The sequence below is a fragment of the Microtus ochrogaster genome, chromosome 24, assembly GCF_000317375.1.
Source record: "Microtus ochrogaster isolate Prairie Vole_2 chromosome 24, MicOch1.0, whole genome shotgun sequence".
NCBI classification, from domain to species: domain Eukaryota; kingdom Metazoa; phylum Chordata; class Mammalia; order Rodentia; family Cricetidae; genus Microtus; species Microtus ochrogaster.
Genome location: NC_022024.1, coordinates 17,980,715 through 17,998,045, shown reverse-complemented (window position 1 = coordinate 17,998,045; position 17,331 = coordinate 17,980,715). Strand labels below are relative to the sequence as shown.

Sequence of the window (17,331 nt, the reverse complement as noted above, 5' to 3'; positions counted from 1 at the left end):
TGTTTATAATTAAATCAGTCGGCTTCACTATTACAAATTGACGTCACTGATGATCCCTGCATCAATGGAACGTATTTGATGTATACCTAGATGGTGCTTTGAGAAAAGATAACTGATGGTGTCATATGCCCACCTTATCTTAAAATGTGCATGCCTCCAGTTACATTGCATAATGTTGAGTTAGCTTAGCAGAATAGTTACAATAGTCCGGTAGCTAGCAACTCAAAGTTAACCGCTGGTCAAAACAAAGATTTTGATTATTCTTGAAATAATGCTTTTAAATTATTTTTAAGTAAGTGTGTGTGTGTGTGTGTGTGTGTGTGTGTGCACATGCATGAATAAGTTCGTGTGTGTGTGTGTGGATGTGCATACATGGGCGTAAGTGTCTCCTGCTTTGAATATTGAGGCAGGAGGACAGCTCTTTGAAATTAGCTCTCTCCTTCCACCTTTATGTGGTTTCCAGGGATCCAGCTCAGGTCATGAGATTCACAAGGCAAGCTCTATTAACCACTAAACCATCTGGCTGGCCCCAAGAATATTTTTGAAGAACCCGTACTTTTCCTGAAAATCTTAAATGATTGTATTAGCAAGATAAGGGAACTCACCCTGGAGCACATACACAGCCACTTATGCAAGGTGAGGATGGGGCACAGGTGAAGTTCATGGCCAGGTTTGCACACGTGGTCTCACAATTTATACCACCAGCTGGTAATTCGGGGTCAGGAAACCTGCAGTCAAAATATTCCTTCCCTTCTGGGCAGGCGTGAACTTCAAATACAAGCAACGATAACATGGCTTTAACTTTGTATTGACTTCACACACTTGAGCACAAAATTCATGGACCAAATCATTGCTATAACTAAAGGATGCTCTCATTCATTGATCCTTGAGTTGATGAGCTTAGCAACATTATCTAGTCAGAGTTTTTCAGTCATCAAAATTTCCAATACCTTTTTCAAACTGGAAAATCTTACCCACTTTCCCTGAAAGGTCAATAAATTAAATAAATTTAATTTCTTGAAGTACAAAAAAAAAGGGGGTATGTTGATTAATTCAAACATACCAGTTTTTAAGAGCTGAAAACTATAACCCATATTTCAACAATTATAAAGCGATAATCAATATTATATGTTACTCCTTGAACTTGCCTAACCTATGAATAAATATTTTCATCAGTTTTTACTATTGTCTAAAGTACAAAAGTAACCACTATTACAGAGGCATGACAGGGACTTCCTGTTTCTCCAGAAGGCTTTGGGTCTGTCAGGAATCAAGACCCTTACACAGAGGGATACCGCGGTGAGGACTCACTTCTTTGAGAAAGCAGGCTACCTAGGCATCTTCCATTCAACTATGAGCTTTGTTGAAGAAAGGGGTGAACAGTAGGTTTCCAGTAGCTCTTGTTAGCTATGAGGCCCAGTATATGGGGCCTGTTGAGAAGCCCCAGACTGACCCAAATCATGACAAAGTAAATCTAGAACACACAATTCAAAGGAGATCTTATTGTTTAGTTTTGGGTTCTAAGAAACAGGCTCTTACTCTGCAGCCCGGGCTGGCCTTAACTCCCTCCCTCTGCTTTAGCTTCTTTAACTGGGAGGGTGGATATGCACCACGAGGCTCAGCTCACAGCTGAGTTATAATGATAAATAGCTGCGTGTTCAGATAAGTAGCCGAGCCTAAATCTCACTACCTAACAGAATGAAAACCAAGAACTGTCATTTGCCCAGAATTGTTCTTTAGTCCCTGAAAGTCTGAGGCTATTTCTTCATCTGACGGGAATACAGATTCATACAGTTCCCTAATTGGAAGATTCTCGGGATACAGACTCTATTGGGAAGGTGACATTCTAAGAGAAATGGTAACTGATATATTTTATAAACCTATTGTTTCTACTTTTCAGTTTTATAATGGGATTTTCCATAAGCCATGTTTGCTTCTAACTCAGCATAGCTGAATCTGGCCTTGCAATCTGGATTGCCTTGTCTCCACCCCCTCACTGCTGGCCTATAGGAGTGTGCCGCCATGTTCTTATCCTATGCTATTTTCAGATCGTTGCAACTAATACTAGAACCCTGCTACCCAGACACACCCCAGGGCCCAGGACCACTGACATTGTCTTGGCCATTGGTAGACATTCAGAATCGCTAGCATTGCTCCTGAATCAGAATCAGAATCTAGGTCTCAGCAAGATCATCAGCACTTTGTGCATGCATTAAAAACTGTGAAGTGTTAGTCTAAGACAGAGTTTTCTGGTTTCTGATCCACAGCACTGTTAGAGCCAGCATCTGGGCTAGCTCCCTCAAACCTTTTGGCTACCCGAAGTGGTGCTTGGGTGGACAGTGTAAAGGTTACATAATCAGCTGTAGCTCTAATCAAGAGATTCTCAACCTGTGGGGCACAACCCTTTGGCTAACCTCTCCCTCCAAAAGTATTTATATTATGATTCATAACAGTAGCAAAATTGTGGTTATGAAGCAGCAATTCAATAACTTTAAGGGTAGGAGCCAGCACAACATGAGGAACTGGATTAAAGGGCTGTAGCATCAGGACAGTTGAGAACCACAGCTAGGGGCAGCATCGTATGCTCACCTCTAACTGTCCCTCATATACTCTAACTCTTGATGTGAAGAAAGTCAGCAAACACTGGAATGCTATGCTGACTACATGATATTACTGTATGCATGTGCTTGGGTAACAAAGCCTGGGAGGGACTGGATGCCTTCTAGTAAGTAAGAGGCAGTGTTTGAGATACGTGAAACCGAATGAATGGAATTTTTGTCCTGGCAATGCTGAAGCATGCATGGGCAGCCCATATATGGCGGTTCTGTTGAACTTGTCCATATTGGGTTTAATGGTCTAAGTTGATGAGGACGACTGACCAGGTCTCTTCCTCAGGAGAGCACCTGATCTCATTACAGACGGTTGTGAGCCACCATGTGGTTGTTGGGAATCAAACACAGGACCTTTGGTAGAATGGGCAGCACTCTTAACCGCTGAGCCATTTCTTGGGATACACATTCCACAGGAAAATCTTTATCTGAAACTCACCAGTAGAGGGGGTTGCTGGCTCGTCACATTTCACAGTCCCGTTTGAGCACTGGCTAGAAGTAAAGAAGTTGCTAATTTATAGATCACCAAAGTGTGATTCATATAGATAATTATTGAAGACAGCTATTTCATTTTGACGTATTTTATCAAACGCTTCCATGTAAGCACCCTTGTGAGAGACATGAAGATAAAAATACCACATCATTGTGAATGGCCTGGCCCAAGTGCTTCTAGCAACAGGGGGAAAGATGCAATTTGATTTATACAATGTGACATACTCGACACAAAAATACATTTAAAACTTAAGAGAAAAAATTTAAAAATCTGTTCATAACTGACATTTAGGTAGTCTGAACAAGTCTAAAGGATAAAAGGGGGTTATGACTTAGATCAGACAGAAAGATTCTAACGCTTAGTGGAAATATAAAAACTCTGGCTCTGTACAATTGTTGGCATTATCGACACCTACGGATCAGTTGTGAGAACCTGTAATGAGCCGGAAGAAGGATTCTGGGAGAGAGGTATAGATAAACTGGTCCTGCTATGTGGACATGTCTTCACTTAGTAGACAGGTTATATCTGGAATGGGTGTTATCCTATCAGAGCTATTGGACCAGCTTTGATATACATCAGGAGGTGATAAGTGACCCCTATGTATGTTATTGTTCTGATCCATTCCAGAATTGATGTTTTTTTTTTTTGAGCCAGTAGGTGAACCCTGAACCTATAAGCCCTCAGGATGCAGTCTGAATTACTACCCCACTCCTGACATCTCTTAAAGAACCAAAACCTATTAAAGGGCTTTTGTTTCACCAGTATATGTCTAGGGCATTTCCTATTCCATGTTCCAATGTGATATATATGGAGTTAATATGTTCATTGACACCTACCATAATCCTGAGGGTGTTGGGATGAGCTCCCCAGGCTGATAAATGCTCCCCCTGTAATGGCACCGGCAGTGATAGCTATAAGCAGAAAAGTGAAGTAAATAAAATAAGATATGAATTTTTTCCAACACAATTGAAATGGCAATTGATTCCCTGCTCTGCGATTGGCCACTGTAGGGTCTGATTCCAATGTGCAAATAGCAGAAACTAACTGGACATGGTAATTAGAGAGTCTGAAGATCAAAATCGTTCTGAACTGCTCGTTAAGTCCTAAGAAAAGTCTCTGGATGCATTTCAGAAAAACATATCTGCTGTGTCTTTTACTCCTATGTGCAAACCAAAGTCTTTGGTTCCTCTGAGAGCTAAGACCTTTCTGAAAATGGACCCTATAATCTTACCACATCATGTGACAGGAAAAATGTCATTCTTGCTAGTGATTTTGGGTGTGGAGAAATCAAGTAGGAAAAAGCCTCAGGATTAACTGGTGGAATCTTTAACTGCTTTCTGTATCTTTCTGTGAGTATCTCAGCACATTAAGAAAAAAGTGAATAACAAAACAAGGGAAAAGATACTTAGCCATGTAAAGAACCATGAGCAAAAGTTGATTTGGCCTATCAGAGGGAAATCAGACACAATCTGGCTGCCGTCCAGCCATCTCTGTGACTTACATGGGCACACAGAAGTTAAGGGTGTCCTCGTAGAATTTGCCTTCGGGACAGTTGCATCCTTCCGCACAGTCGTCATCACACTGCTCAGGAGAGGAGAGGGAGGTGCAGGAGCGGAGGCAGAATGAGGAACAGTGATGGTACAGCATGCCCTTCTGACACACCACGGCTGTGGACAAACTAGGGTCACTTTCAAAATCTCACACGCATAGAAACATATGCTCACTCATAGGTCCAAAGTAGATATAAGTCGTGCAGCAAACACTATCTTGCAGCAGTAAACACATCACGGATTGGATAATAAAATCAAAGAATGAATGAATGAATAGATAGACAAACAGAAAGATGGCCTCATTAAGGGTATAACATGGAAGTGAAATTCCTATTCGAGAGGCCATTAACTTAGACATTCTGTGCCATTCTTGACTCCTGTACCATATTTATTCATTCTTACAGATGATAACTTTAACAGTCTGAGTAAATTCCTGTGTGACATTTAAATCTTCATAGTGCTGTTCCTTTAGCCTACTTTGCTCATCATTGCTTTGATAAAACACTGACCAAAACCAGTTTTGAGAGAGGAAGGGTTTATTTGACTTACGCATCCTAACTACAGTTCATCACAAAGAAATGCCAAGACAGGAACTCCAACAGGACCGGACTTGAGTACCACGGAGGAAAGGTACTTACTAACTTGTTTCCAGACACATGTTCAATTACCCTTTCTTAAACAACCCAAGAACAACCTATCTGGGTGTGGCGCTGCCCGTGGTGAGCTACGCTCTTCTTCATCAATTCACAATCATTGTCTCACGGTTATGGTAACAGACCAATCTGATGGAGGCATTTCCTCAGTTGGGATTCTTGTTTCCCAGATGGTTCTTATTGTGTCAAGTTGACAAAACTAACCAGTTTGGTCATCATCACATTTACCATATTCTTGAAATCTAAATAAGCATTTATCTATAAATGTGATACAATTTGATTCTATTGATCCATACAGTCTTTATTTTTTTTTTAAATCATGTTTATACTTTTTTTTCAAAAAACTTCCAACTTCTCTTTAGGTCAAATGGAACCAAAAATGGCAGGCAACTAGTTAAGTGTAACCTAAAATAGATCTACACAATGACAACACCAGCTGACATACCAGTGTGGATGGGGGAAATCTCCTCAGCTCCTAACCCTAGATGAATAACTATAGGCAATTAATGGATGTTAAAAATCAATTTTTCTTCAGCCCCTGATAGGCTGTCTAATTCCAAGAGCTTGGCCCTAAATACATATATATGGGTAATATTAAACAGTCTCAGCAGGTTGTATTTATGCATAAATATGCAGTAATAATAGTTATAAAAGAAGTCATAACTTTGAGAAGGAGTAGGGAAAATGGCAGAAATTGGAGGGGGAAGGGCAGGGCAAATGATAGAACACTCACATGTAATATTCTCAGAAAGAAAATAGTAAATTAAAAAACATTTGAAATTTTCAAAGAACTAATAAGAATACTCTTTTTAATATTTTTATTTATTTAAGGGAAACAAAGATTTAAAATACGCTAAAACACCTTGATCATTCTGACTCAAACATAATTAAAATTACGTTCTCTGTGTAATGTAACTGTGTGAGTGCGGAAGTGGAGAGGATTCCAGTCACCATAAGCAAGGAGAGAGCTAAAGCACAAACTCTGAAGTAGAGGAAGGGGTGTTGATTCTAGTTGTCTTAGATCTTAGATTTCACTCTTGTGAGAATGGGATATCCCTAATAAAAAAAAAAAAACCAGAACGTGGAAGAGCCAGGCTGGAGAGAAGGCTCTACCATTATAAAGGTTAAGCTCCCTTTAGTGGCATCAACCAAGAGACTGGAGGAACCATAGGTGACTGCTCAGAGATGAGAAGCCTCAATTAAAGAGGGAACTGGGGCAGGGGTCAGATGGGTAAGGGTCAATGGGCTCGTATTCCCAGCCTTGTAGACCCTGAGCCCTGCCTTCTATAACATGAGAGCGGGCTGCATGAAACAACAAATTTAACAGTTTTCAGTAAACTTCCTTTTTTAAAAAAAAAGTTAAAACAGAACCAGGAGGCCTAAGAGTTGTGCTGGAAAAATAATTATAGGGCACATGTAGAATTTCCCTTACGTGGAACAGCAGACATCATAATTAAAAGTATTAAAAATCAAGAACATGAACTAGCAACTGCCTACTGTATATTGTGCCTGTCTAACTACAGATCAGTTGCGTCACTTAGCGCATCATCTGCTTCCATATTCTTCACTGTTTAGATATGATATTTCCAGGATAAGAATATTTTCAAAATTTTCCAATTATTTCTAATGCTTCTTTCAAGAGACATAATCATACTCTAACTTTGTAATACATAACAGTTATTAGTGTTTTCCTCTATGTGTGTATCTCTCTCTCTGTCTCTCGCCTCCTTTCACCCCTTCCCTCTTTCCCTCTTCTACTTCCATGGATTTAAGTGAAGGGGGTCTCTCACATACTGAGCAAACACTATAGTACTCGATCCTTGTGTTATAAGTTCATTTATCCAACATGTATCTCGTTTAAACAAACTCTGTATTCATTTATGTTCAGTACTTAAACACTATAAGAATACTTCAAATAATTTACATACAATATTGACATCTCTTTAATAAAGTCAAAAGTGGCAAAGGTGAATACAAACCTATCACGAGTTACCTGGTCATCCTCCTGTGCTGCCATACTCACCACAGAAGGAGATCTGCGATCTGAAATCAATGGGCACACCACGCTGGGCACATAGGTAAGCATAGTGGGCAAGAGCATTGCACAGGCAGGAGCTTCCACACTTGCATGCATCATGGCGGCACAGCTGATAGTACAGCCCTGGACTCACGTAGACATGGCAAGGAGCAAAGAGCTCCTGGTGGATGACGTCACAGTGGGCTGCATAGCCAACTAACAGAACAAGAAGCCATGACTCTTTCTTATACGAGGCCAGGTATTACCCTAAGAATGGGGTACCGAACCTACTCAAGTATCTCCCTTTCCTAGAATTGTATTGCTACTTTAAATGAGAGTCAATATGTTGAGCAACCTAGGTAACAACACTGAAGCCACATTCAATTGTCTTTTAGCCAAAACTACAGTGTACCTGAATAACTTGAGCAACAGAAAGACTGACAGAAGTGGTAGCCTCAGTCAGCCCCAGGCTGAAGATCGCCTCAGGAAACCTGTTGTGAGAACCTGGCAAATATTACTTCCCAGCCTCTGAGTGTGAGAAAAGTGGTTCCAGATAATGGATAGGCCGATAAGTCTATAGAAAACACATTACTCCAGGTCTAGCAATCATTGCATTCCTTCCGATGGAGTCTCAGGAGTGAAAGACAACGGGGCAGATGTCATAGTCATTCAACATCTACACCATGCAGTGGCCAACATCTAGCCAACGTGAATAGCTCACTCTTGTTTGCTTAATAAATCTATGTGTGAAAGAATGGGTGAAGAATGATTAGGAGTTGGAATATATTTTGAAGTCTCGGAGACACAAATATCATTATAGTGTTTGAATGATAGTATTTGTCATTATAGTATTTGGAGCAAGTTTGTACAATCACCATCTTCAAATCAGTCCTTGACCAAATGCATTCCTGTGTAGGACTAGCAAAACAAGTTTGACCAGATCAGGGAGCTAAGATCTTTCAGAAAACTGAGAAAAGGTGAGGTATGTGGTTCCTTGATGTAAGTGTACCTTACATGCATTGGTTTCCTCATAGATAAAAACCAGTCTTTGTATTGTCATTGTGACTGAGAGGCAGATGGACATCAGATAGTTTTACTTTCAAGGAACTGAATTGATTTTGTTGAGGACACCAAGGATATTTAATTGCAATATAACATATTTTCACTAATTCTTTAAGAATTTAATGCAATGCATTTTCATCATATTCACCACCCAACTCTTCCTCCAACTCCTCCCAGATCTGACATATTTATTAATAATAAAAACCCTGGTAGTTACCTAAACACTATTTTTGCATTAAATATGCATGCATATGCAAAACAAATGACTGTACACAGTTGGGAGACACAGTCTTAACCCCAAGAATCCTGAAAGAGTAAAAGAACACACTGATAAGGCCATTCCTTTGTGTTCTAAGAAATTGTAGATCAAATCATGCTGCTGTTGTATAAGAGGTAACTCAAGAAGATCCTTGTGAGAAAATATCAAGAGTTTGGTTCAAAGTTACTGTCTTTTTATCGATTTTTCCTTTCTTCCTGGGTCTTTCTTAATTTGCGTGTTTGGGATTTTCAAGAAATCATAGTGCACAGCAAAAGCAAAAAAGAAAATCTCTAAAGCATACACCACAGAAGGCATCAAGTGTGAAAGCAAAGTGATGAAAAATGTGGTAAAACGGACACAGTGGAGGCTGATAAAAACCACAGCCAGAAGGCACAGCTCTGCAAGAACCCCACTGAAACCTCTACGGGGCAACTTGATAAATAATAAAGTCGCTGCAACAGCAAGAAGGAAATCGTCACTGTTAGAAACAAGATATCAAAAAGCAAATGAGATTAGTTGAAGAAGTAAATTCATTTTTAAAGTATCAGGATGGAATGGAGGAAAAATGGAAATGGGATGTCAAAGTAATAAATGATACAGGCCAAGATTTCAGTACTCCCCTCATCAAGTTAAAAACATCTAATTTTTTTTAAGTGTTGGGAGCAAGATTATCTGTTCTTCCCAGCACATCCAAACTAAATTATGGACTCCCTGCTCATAAAGCTATAATAGATGCTGTGCATAGGAATAAATCCATGATGTCCTTGAGTTATCACCATGAAACTGAAGCTGAGCATCCCCAGAGTCTGACAGCAGTGTTAGAGTGTTTCCAGCATCCAAAAACCCCAAAACACAGACTGTGTTTAAGAAGAAGAAAAATTATAAATACCCATGGTGTATAAATTTTCAATTGCAAAGTAATGGGTTGTTTTCTGTTCTTCTAAATAGCCCTAATTACATTTAACAGGCATGGATGTAGGCATATGACTGAACAAAAACACATAAGGAATGGCAGTGAGTGCTCTTACATAATGAATAAATCATAATTTCAAATCATAGCATAATGTTATAAAATTAGAGTTAAATGCTGAGCATCTCCCCTTGAGTCTACATGCGAAAAGGAAGACTTACTGTTCTGTTGATTGATATTACAGGGGTCCACCATCGGGACGTGGACAGGAGCAAAACAAGTGGAGGAAACTCTCCACGCATGTGCGTGAAGCTGTGGGGTTCCTTCTATCATGCCTGACGGAGAGCTGGAAAGCCAAGAAAATGTTCACCATCGTCTCTCTCATTCACCTTATTCATGCATATCCTTCAAATATTCAAGTAAGCAAACGTCCCTTTTCTTAATATTTAAGTAAATCTTAGAACTTCAAGTTTGCTAGCAATTTCTAAGAAACATAAACATTTCAGCTTCCCATTATTGAGATTTTTCAAGGTGTGAAATTATCGACATATGTAATGTGATTGAATCTTCATTTGTGCCTTGTGAAGAAATCCTCCTTATGCCCATTTTATAAGAGAAGCAAAAAAGTACCTCAGAGAAATGTTGATCAGTTTCATTAAGCTGGTATCCAAGAAAACAAAAGATCAGTCCTGGCTCCCACAGTACCCACATAACCAAAAATTCAGTCTGAGTGTGGATTAGGGTAATTGTGGGAATGTAGAAGTGCAAAGTTCCTATGGTCTATTCAAGCTAATGGCAAATAGCATAGGGTAAAATGGCCTATACTCTTGACTCATTATATCAATTTATATGAGGCCTGAAATACTGAACAAAATTAATACCATTAAAATTGGGGTAAAAAATGATAGAACATCGCCCTTCCTTCAAATTTCCTCTCTTCTTCAGTTTCCTCTCAGTAGACCAAAACAGAAGAGAAAAAACCACCCTTTTAAAGTGAGACTAAAATATGGGGAGCAAATATGAAGCCCCACCTTCAAGGGCCCTCAAAACTCATTAACTCAACAGCCAACATTGGCAAAGTGATTTTCTATCAGTCCAAAGTTTGTGAAGTCTACTTATACAGATCCAGAAAGCAAATCCAGTCTCCTGAAGGATATATAGGCCTGTGCTCACAGCCACGATGTGCCTGAGCAGAAGTCCAGGCTTGACTTCCACTCTCAGAGCACACTAAAAGGTCAGTGCTTTGGTCACCAGCTAGCTGAGACCAGTTCTTCAAAGGCACAGAAAGGAGAGAAAGAAAACGGTGCACAAGACATTAGGTGACGCAGTTTCCCCTCATCCCGTGCATCCTCTCCTTCCTTTTCCTATTTCCCAACAAGCCCCCAGGATGCTAAACAGCTATAAGAAGCCTAAAATAAAAGTCTCATTTTGTTCAGATGAAGGTATTAAAATTCAAGAAACTGCCCGAGTTCTATTTATGTCCCTCCGAGGCTCCCTTCTTCCTGCCTCCTCCCAGGGAAAGCAAAATATCTCAGGGTTCCCAGGAGGAGCTACCCAGAGCCTGGCTCTCTTATTTCACTTGGTTGACTTAAAACAATAAGTTGGTTAAAGATAGGAACCAGAATGTAGGCCTGTTTATTTATTGTATTTCACTTTATAAAATGGCCTTTCAGCTCATCATAACTGACTTGCTCTAACAGGGCATGTAAAATAAATTCTCAATTAATATTTTTCCATTACACTATGCTTGTAGATTCGCATTAACCTTTGTCAAGTAAAGAATTTTAACTACTTTAGCTGAAAAGCTAAACACTGTTGAAGAGTTATCTCTGACTGAAATATTATCCTGCATCCTTATCGCGCCTGAATGTTTATGCATGGAGGGGACTGGTGCCTCAGAGAGTGGCAGACAGATCTGCCATCTGTTAAACTCTGACTGCTAACCCATTCTGACAAACAAGGCCAAGAAAGAGGGCTTAATGTCTTTTCTGGACATCTGAGCCAAGCCTCCTAGCCTGGTTTCTGTTTTGAAAATGTGATAGAGACATTGTTATTTTAACTTCAAGTAAATAAAAAAAAAAAAGATCTGAAAGTACATAAATTGCATTAGAGATAATGTAAGATAAACTTTACTTTTGAAACTTTAATTAAAGCATCAGCTCTCGTTGTTTCATTACACATTTAGTGAACTTCTTGATGCATGGTTAAAAGTTCTGCTCAGTTCTGCTGTCTATCCAGGATGAGCAAGTTCTACGCTTACAGCGACCAAGGGTGGTAGCCTCCTAATGCTCACAAACCTGGCAGTTTGGTGCGAAAACCAATAAATGATGTTCTTCTCGCAGCTAATCCAGACTTGACTTCGGCTAGATATAAACTCAATTTTACAAAGCAAACACTGTCTGCTTGGTTTGATTATTAAACCAGAGTTTACGATTAAGATTATAAAGGGAAAAACCACAGAGGGAATGGGGGAAAAATCACATGTTATTTAGAGAACAGCTCTTCTATGATATATTCCCTGGATGCTCAGTCCACTGGTTAGGACCACGAAGGGCAACATTTATTATTTTGAAATTACCTCAATATATTATGTGCACTATTAGCTTCTCACCTGTCACCAAAGAGTTCGTCATTAGAATCTTTTATATGGATATTACGGGCCAGCTTAAAATTGTATGTATTTACTATGTACAATACAATTCTTTAACGTTACACGTATCCACTCTGCAAGGGTTGAGCACAGACACAGATGCCACCTCATATTCTTGTCATTATTACATGAGGAAATTTGCCGTTTAGCCTCTTAGCAATGTTCAAGTATCTAACACACCAACGCTTGTTCCTGTGCTGGGTGGAAGATCTCTAGTCATCCACTGGTAAACAACTCCCTTCCGCCAGCCCCACCTTCAGCCCAGCTCCCGACCACTCCTGACAGCCATCAGGGTGGTTAGCTTTTAATTCCGTGTTTTCTAATGGTTAAAATCCCTCCTCGATAGTGCAAGATCAGATTGCAGAGGATGAGTACCATGTCATCACTTAACTGTCTCCCAGGAGGCTTCGGACCAAAGGACCAGTACTCACAACATGACCCTGAACTAGATACTGTTGATTCAAACAGGTTTTGCAAAAGCATATTCTCATATCAAGGAGACAGACATAATTTATTGCTTTTCTGCCAACAGAACTGCAATTTTCAGAAAAATCCAACGAACTTAGACACCAGAATTTGTCTCATAACTAACAGCAGTGCCAAACAAAACCAGCACGTACTGTAGATAATAATTAATACAAATGACATTAGGATTTTCTAAAAGGTTGCAAGTTTCTAAAAGCAGATGACTGAACTTGCTATGTAGCAGAGGAGTGCACAGGAGGCAGCAGTGAGCCACATCCTGAGTCCTATTGCATAAAGTCAAGTCAAGCACCACTCCAGAATGTGGGCTAGTTCATAGTTTATCTTAAAGTGTGGTCATGACACATATAGAGTTGTGCAAATGAAAGGTGGTCATGAAAAGTTTGGCAGCAATCAAAGGGTTCTGAAAAACCAACCACCCAAACTAAATTCCAAAACAAATGAGGTCACATGCAGAACAGGTGCCTATAACACCAACGCTTGGGAGGTGGAAGCAAAGGGATCAGGGGTTCGAGGCCAACGTTGGCTTGCACTGCAGGTTTGAATTCATCCTGGGCTACATAAGACATTTTCTGATCCCTAAAATCCCTGTAGAAAATGGGGGTGCACACTTAGAATCCCAGCACTGGGAAGGTAGAGTCAGCTGGAGTCCTGGCCTTCGAGCACACAGCCTATGCTAATCAGGGAGCTCCAGACCAATAGAGAGCCTCAAAAAGCAAGGTGGGTGGCCCCTGAAAAGCAACACTCTAGGTTGACTCCTGACCTGCATAACACACACAAGCACACACACACACACACACACACACAATCACATCACATTAAGTACGTTGTGATTCCAAGGTGTTTCTCTCAGCAATCACTTGCGAGGCATTACACGACTCTACGGCAACTGCACAGAACGCACACTATGTACTTCATGTACCGTCATGCCACACAACGCACGCTACCCGCTTTATGTACTGTCATGCCATACAACGTCAACAAATGCTGCCTGGAGCACCTCATCTCTGGCTGGAGAATATTGTATGCTGAGAATTGCAATGTTTAAACCGCACAAAGATGTTTGCTCTTAGGCAAACAACAGCTTTGCTTTAGAAAGTGTATTTTTAATATTTTCTACCCATAATTCCTCCCTCATGTAAGTATTAAATTAATGTTATCTTTAGACTGTATTGATAGAATGCTTGCTTTTTTTTTTAAGCATCTTACTTGTTGATTTGAGTTTTGTTTTAAAAGTCATCAAATTTTGGCTTGAGGTTAGGACAAATTTTTCAAGAACATCTGAAATGACCCTAAACGCGGCTCTACCATTTTCTACTACATTTTTATGTGAAACAGCCTTCTCAATATTGATGTTTTTTAAACCAAAATATTGGGTGAATCTGGCTGTATGTTCTGCAGTAGGACATATTCAATTCAATTCTTTGTGTAAAAACACAATCATCTTCTCACTATGCAAGTTTGCTTTCATCTTAAACAGTAAAATTATATTATAGCAAAGAATTGTTTAAAATAATTTTTCTTATAGCTTATTATCACTATATGTTTGATATATTATATATATATATATATATATATATATATTATGTAGTACTGCATAAAAGTTCATGGATAAAAGGGATCTTGAGTGGGAAAACTTTAAGAAATCCTAAGTGACCTTGAATGACTTTTTTGTCCCCTTGGGGCCTTAGTTTCTTCTCTAATTACTGAGACAAGAACACTAATGGGGGTTGGCTATACAAATTAAATACGATGGTATATGTGAAGTGCTTAGCCAGCGATTGCTGACCTCCTATCCGTTACGTAAACATTTTCGAATGAATCGCCCTCCTTTAAGCTGACAGTCATTAAACTCAAAGAGCTGGACATAAATCACACTTACAGAAAGTCATCTCTGATGTTGCCATTAAAGGTGCCACACAGCCCTAATGTCCTTCTTTTCCATGCACTGGAAAGCTGTATGTAAATTCTTTCTCCATCAATAGCAAACAGGATCTTTAAGCCAAAGGTGGTTCTCAGAAGAATGAATAAGGATGACAGGGTTTGGATTTCCACAATGCCTGGAGGGAAATAACATATATAAATGAGGGTTGTCGCACAGAGGCAGTGTTCTGAGATGACCAACGGTAACAGTAGGCCTCTCTTTCTATGACATCTGCAAGTGTGTAGCCAGCTGGCAGGACTTGTCTGTGCTCCAGGGATGAATCTTTCCTAGTGGCTTCTTGTTTTCTCTTGTTTCCTTCCCTCTCTCTCTCTCACTTTCTCAGTCTTTGGCAGTATTCCATATGGACTGTTATCAACACATAATTTCCATTGTCAAACACCTTAAAGTGGTAGATCTTAGACATTTGCATTCTAATCATCTTTTTTATAGTGTGTGTATTTGTGTGTGGTGTACGTGTATCTGTTTGTGTGTGAAAAGAATGAATAGTATAGCAGAGATGAGGTGTATGGTTATATGGCGGGTTGGGGGTGGAGGTGTGGCATGTGACCTGTGTTTGTATATATTTGTGTGTATATGTCATTTGTGTGTGTTTTTGGGGATGCAGCGTGTGTGCATGTATGTATGTGTATGCTGTGGTGTAGCATGACATGTGATGCTATCCTAAAGGGGCCATGATCCATTACGTTTATTCCATATTCTTGTGAATGCCAACAAAAAGAAATGGAAAGTATAGCTCTTGGTAATCACTATGTTATGAGACACAACACAGACAAACTCATGCTCAAAACTAAGAGAGTGACTTTGTCACCAAAAGCTCTTCTTTGCTCCTCTGTCAATTTTTTTAAAGATTTTAAATTTCTCAATTTGGTCCCTAAAGCCATAAACCTGAAAACTCTTTGACCACTGTATTTTCCTCATTGTTTTCCCCAGACATCGCCAATGAATCCAGCAGTAAGTGCCGGCCACTTGTGTTCTGACAGACCCTCATGAGTCTGCCTTCCCCATCTCTACTCTCTCTGCCTTGGAGCATCTCCTCCTTGGCTCTGCCATGCCTCACTAGACAGCATGCTTCATGTTGTATGGCTGATATCTATCATCTCAAAATCACTTCCACACCGCTGTCCTCATAGTCATAAAAAAGGAAAACAAAAGAAACTCCTTAAAACTCACTGTTTATTTGGCTAAAGTGTATGAGATTTCCATTTCATAAAATGATAACTATTTTATATTGATTTCTATATGAATTTTCTTAACATGATACCTGCGTGACCCTGACATGTGACTTGTAACACAAGCTGGAACATGGCTGAGAGTTCTCACTGGGAGAGCAAAAGAATATCCTTAATATCTACGTTGCGATGTGGACATCAACAAGGTCCATCTCAGGAAACTACCACATACAAAGCCCTCGACAGACTGTTCATACCCCACTGGTTTTCCTGATGTCAGCTCTGGATAGTCTCTGTTGGCTCTCTCAATGATGTAGCAATGTCAATTTGGTTACATTATCCCCTAAACAAGCTCCATACACTTATCCCTCACTTCCCTCCACAGCACTATCTCAGCTTTTCACCCTAAGAATTTCTCAGCTTCAAATCTTCACTTGACCCATAAAGCCCTTTGCCCAGTGTTGAATGGGTTACTCCTCCTCATTCAAACCCGCAAATTCCTCCACAAATCTTTGAGTCTATCTCATTTTATTTTGAGAATCTGTTTGCTTGTGCAAACTCTAGGCCACTTGAGAAAAATAGTAAATATGATGCCTCCAGTATTTTGGTAGAACAACACAAGCACCCAGTAAATGTTTTGTCATCGAACAAGAAGAAAATCTTTAGATTGTGCTTGCTATCGATGCTAATGCACGCACAGCGTTGCTTCTTACCGTTCAGAGTGAAGCCGTGGTTGGGACTGGTGAGGATCTGGCCTCCCCTACTGAGCGTCACTTGTTTGTTAAAATCATCCTCCAGTATTAGAGTTATTGACTGAAGGCAGACCAAACCCAGGTTCTGCATAAAAGTCAAAGTGTTCGTGATAGAAAAGAAGGGACAGAGGCAAGAAGGTTGGAGAAGGATGGGAGAGAAAGGGAAGACAGAAAAAAGAGTACGTATAAATAATTTCTCATATATAATGGAGGCTTGGTATTGGTGATAGATATAATGAACAACTGATACATAATCCATTTCATGTAATCCCACCCCTCGCAATGTATGGTTGGCTATAATATATCAAATATGATACAGATTGCAGAAACTGTGTAATAGCAATATTTTCAGTCAAGGGCCAGCAATTGTCTTCTAAGATACATGGTGCATCACTTAGCAAGTACCACTGACAAACCTGTCACGAAAGACAATTGCACTGTATAACCAACAATTTAGGACTCATTCTAAAGCTAATTCAAACACTAATAAATTTCAATGAAAGAATCAAGTTGGAGCCAGGCATGCTGGTTCATATGAATAATCCCAGCACTCCAGATGCTGGGGAAGGAAAAGTGTTAAAAATCTTAGGCTAGACTATACTACATAGCAAGAGTCTCTCTCAAAAACAAACTATGGGGGGGGGGGAAGAACTTAGTTAATAATGTTTGTTGAAAATGGCCTTTTTTTTTTGGTTTTTCTTTTTTTAAATTTATTTATTTATTAAGGATTTCTGCCTCCTCCCTGCCACCGCCTCCCATTTCCCTCCCCCTCCCCTGAT

At 39.8% G+C, this 17,331-nt stretch overlaps 1 protein-coding gene across 2 annotated transcripts in view; it reads right to left on the bottom strand.

The window, feature by feature from the left end:
* Positions 1–17,331, bottom strand: part of Otogl (otogelin like) — a 120,980-nt gene that overhangs the window by 65,698 nt on the left and 37,951 nt on the right. For both annotated transcript variants that reach the window (XM_005358092.2, XM_026784580.1), the window contains exons 16-23: positions 16,514–16,637; positions 14,569–14,746; positions 9,775–9,899; positions 7,329–7,538; positions 4,604–4,769; positions 3,939–4,013; positions 3,049–3,101; positions 606–768 (exon numbers count right to left, since the gene is read on the bottom strand). In XM_005358092.2, coding sequence (XP_005358149.1) covers positions 606–768; positions 3,049–3,101; positions 3,939–4,013; positions 4,604–4,769; positions 7,329–7,538; positions 9,775–9,899; positions 14,569–14,746; positions 16,514–16,637 — 1,094 coding nt within the window. The remainder of the gene's footprint in view (positions 1–605; positions 769–3,048; positions 3,102–3,938; positions 4,014–4,603; positions 4,770–7,328; positions 7,539–9,774; positions 9,900–14,568; positions 14,747–16,513; positions 16,638–17,331) is intronic.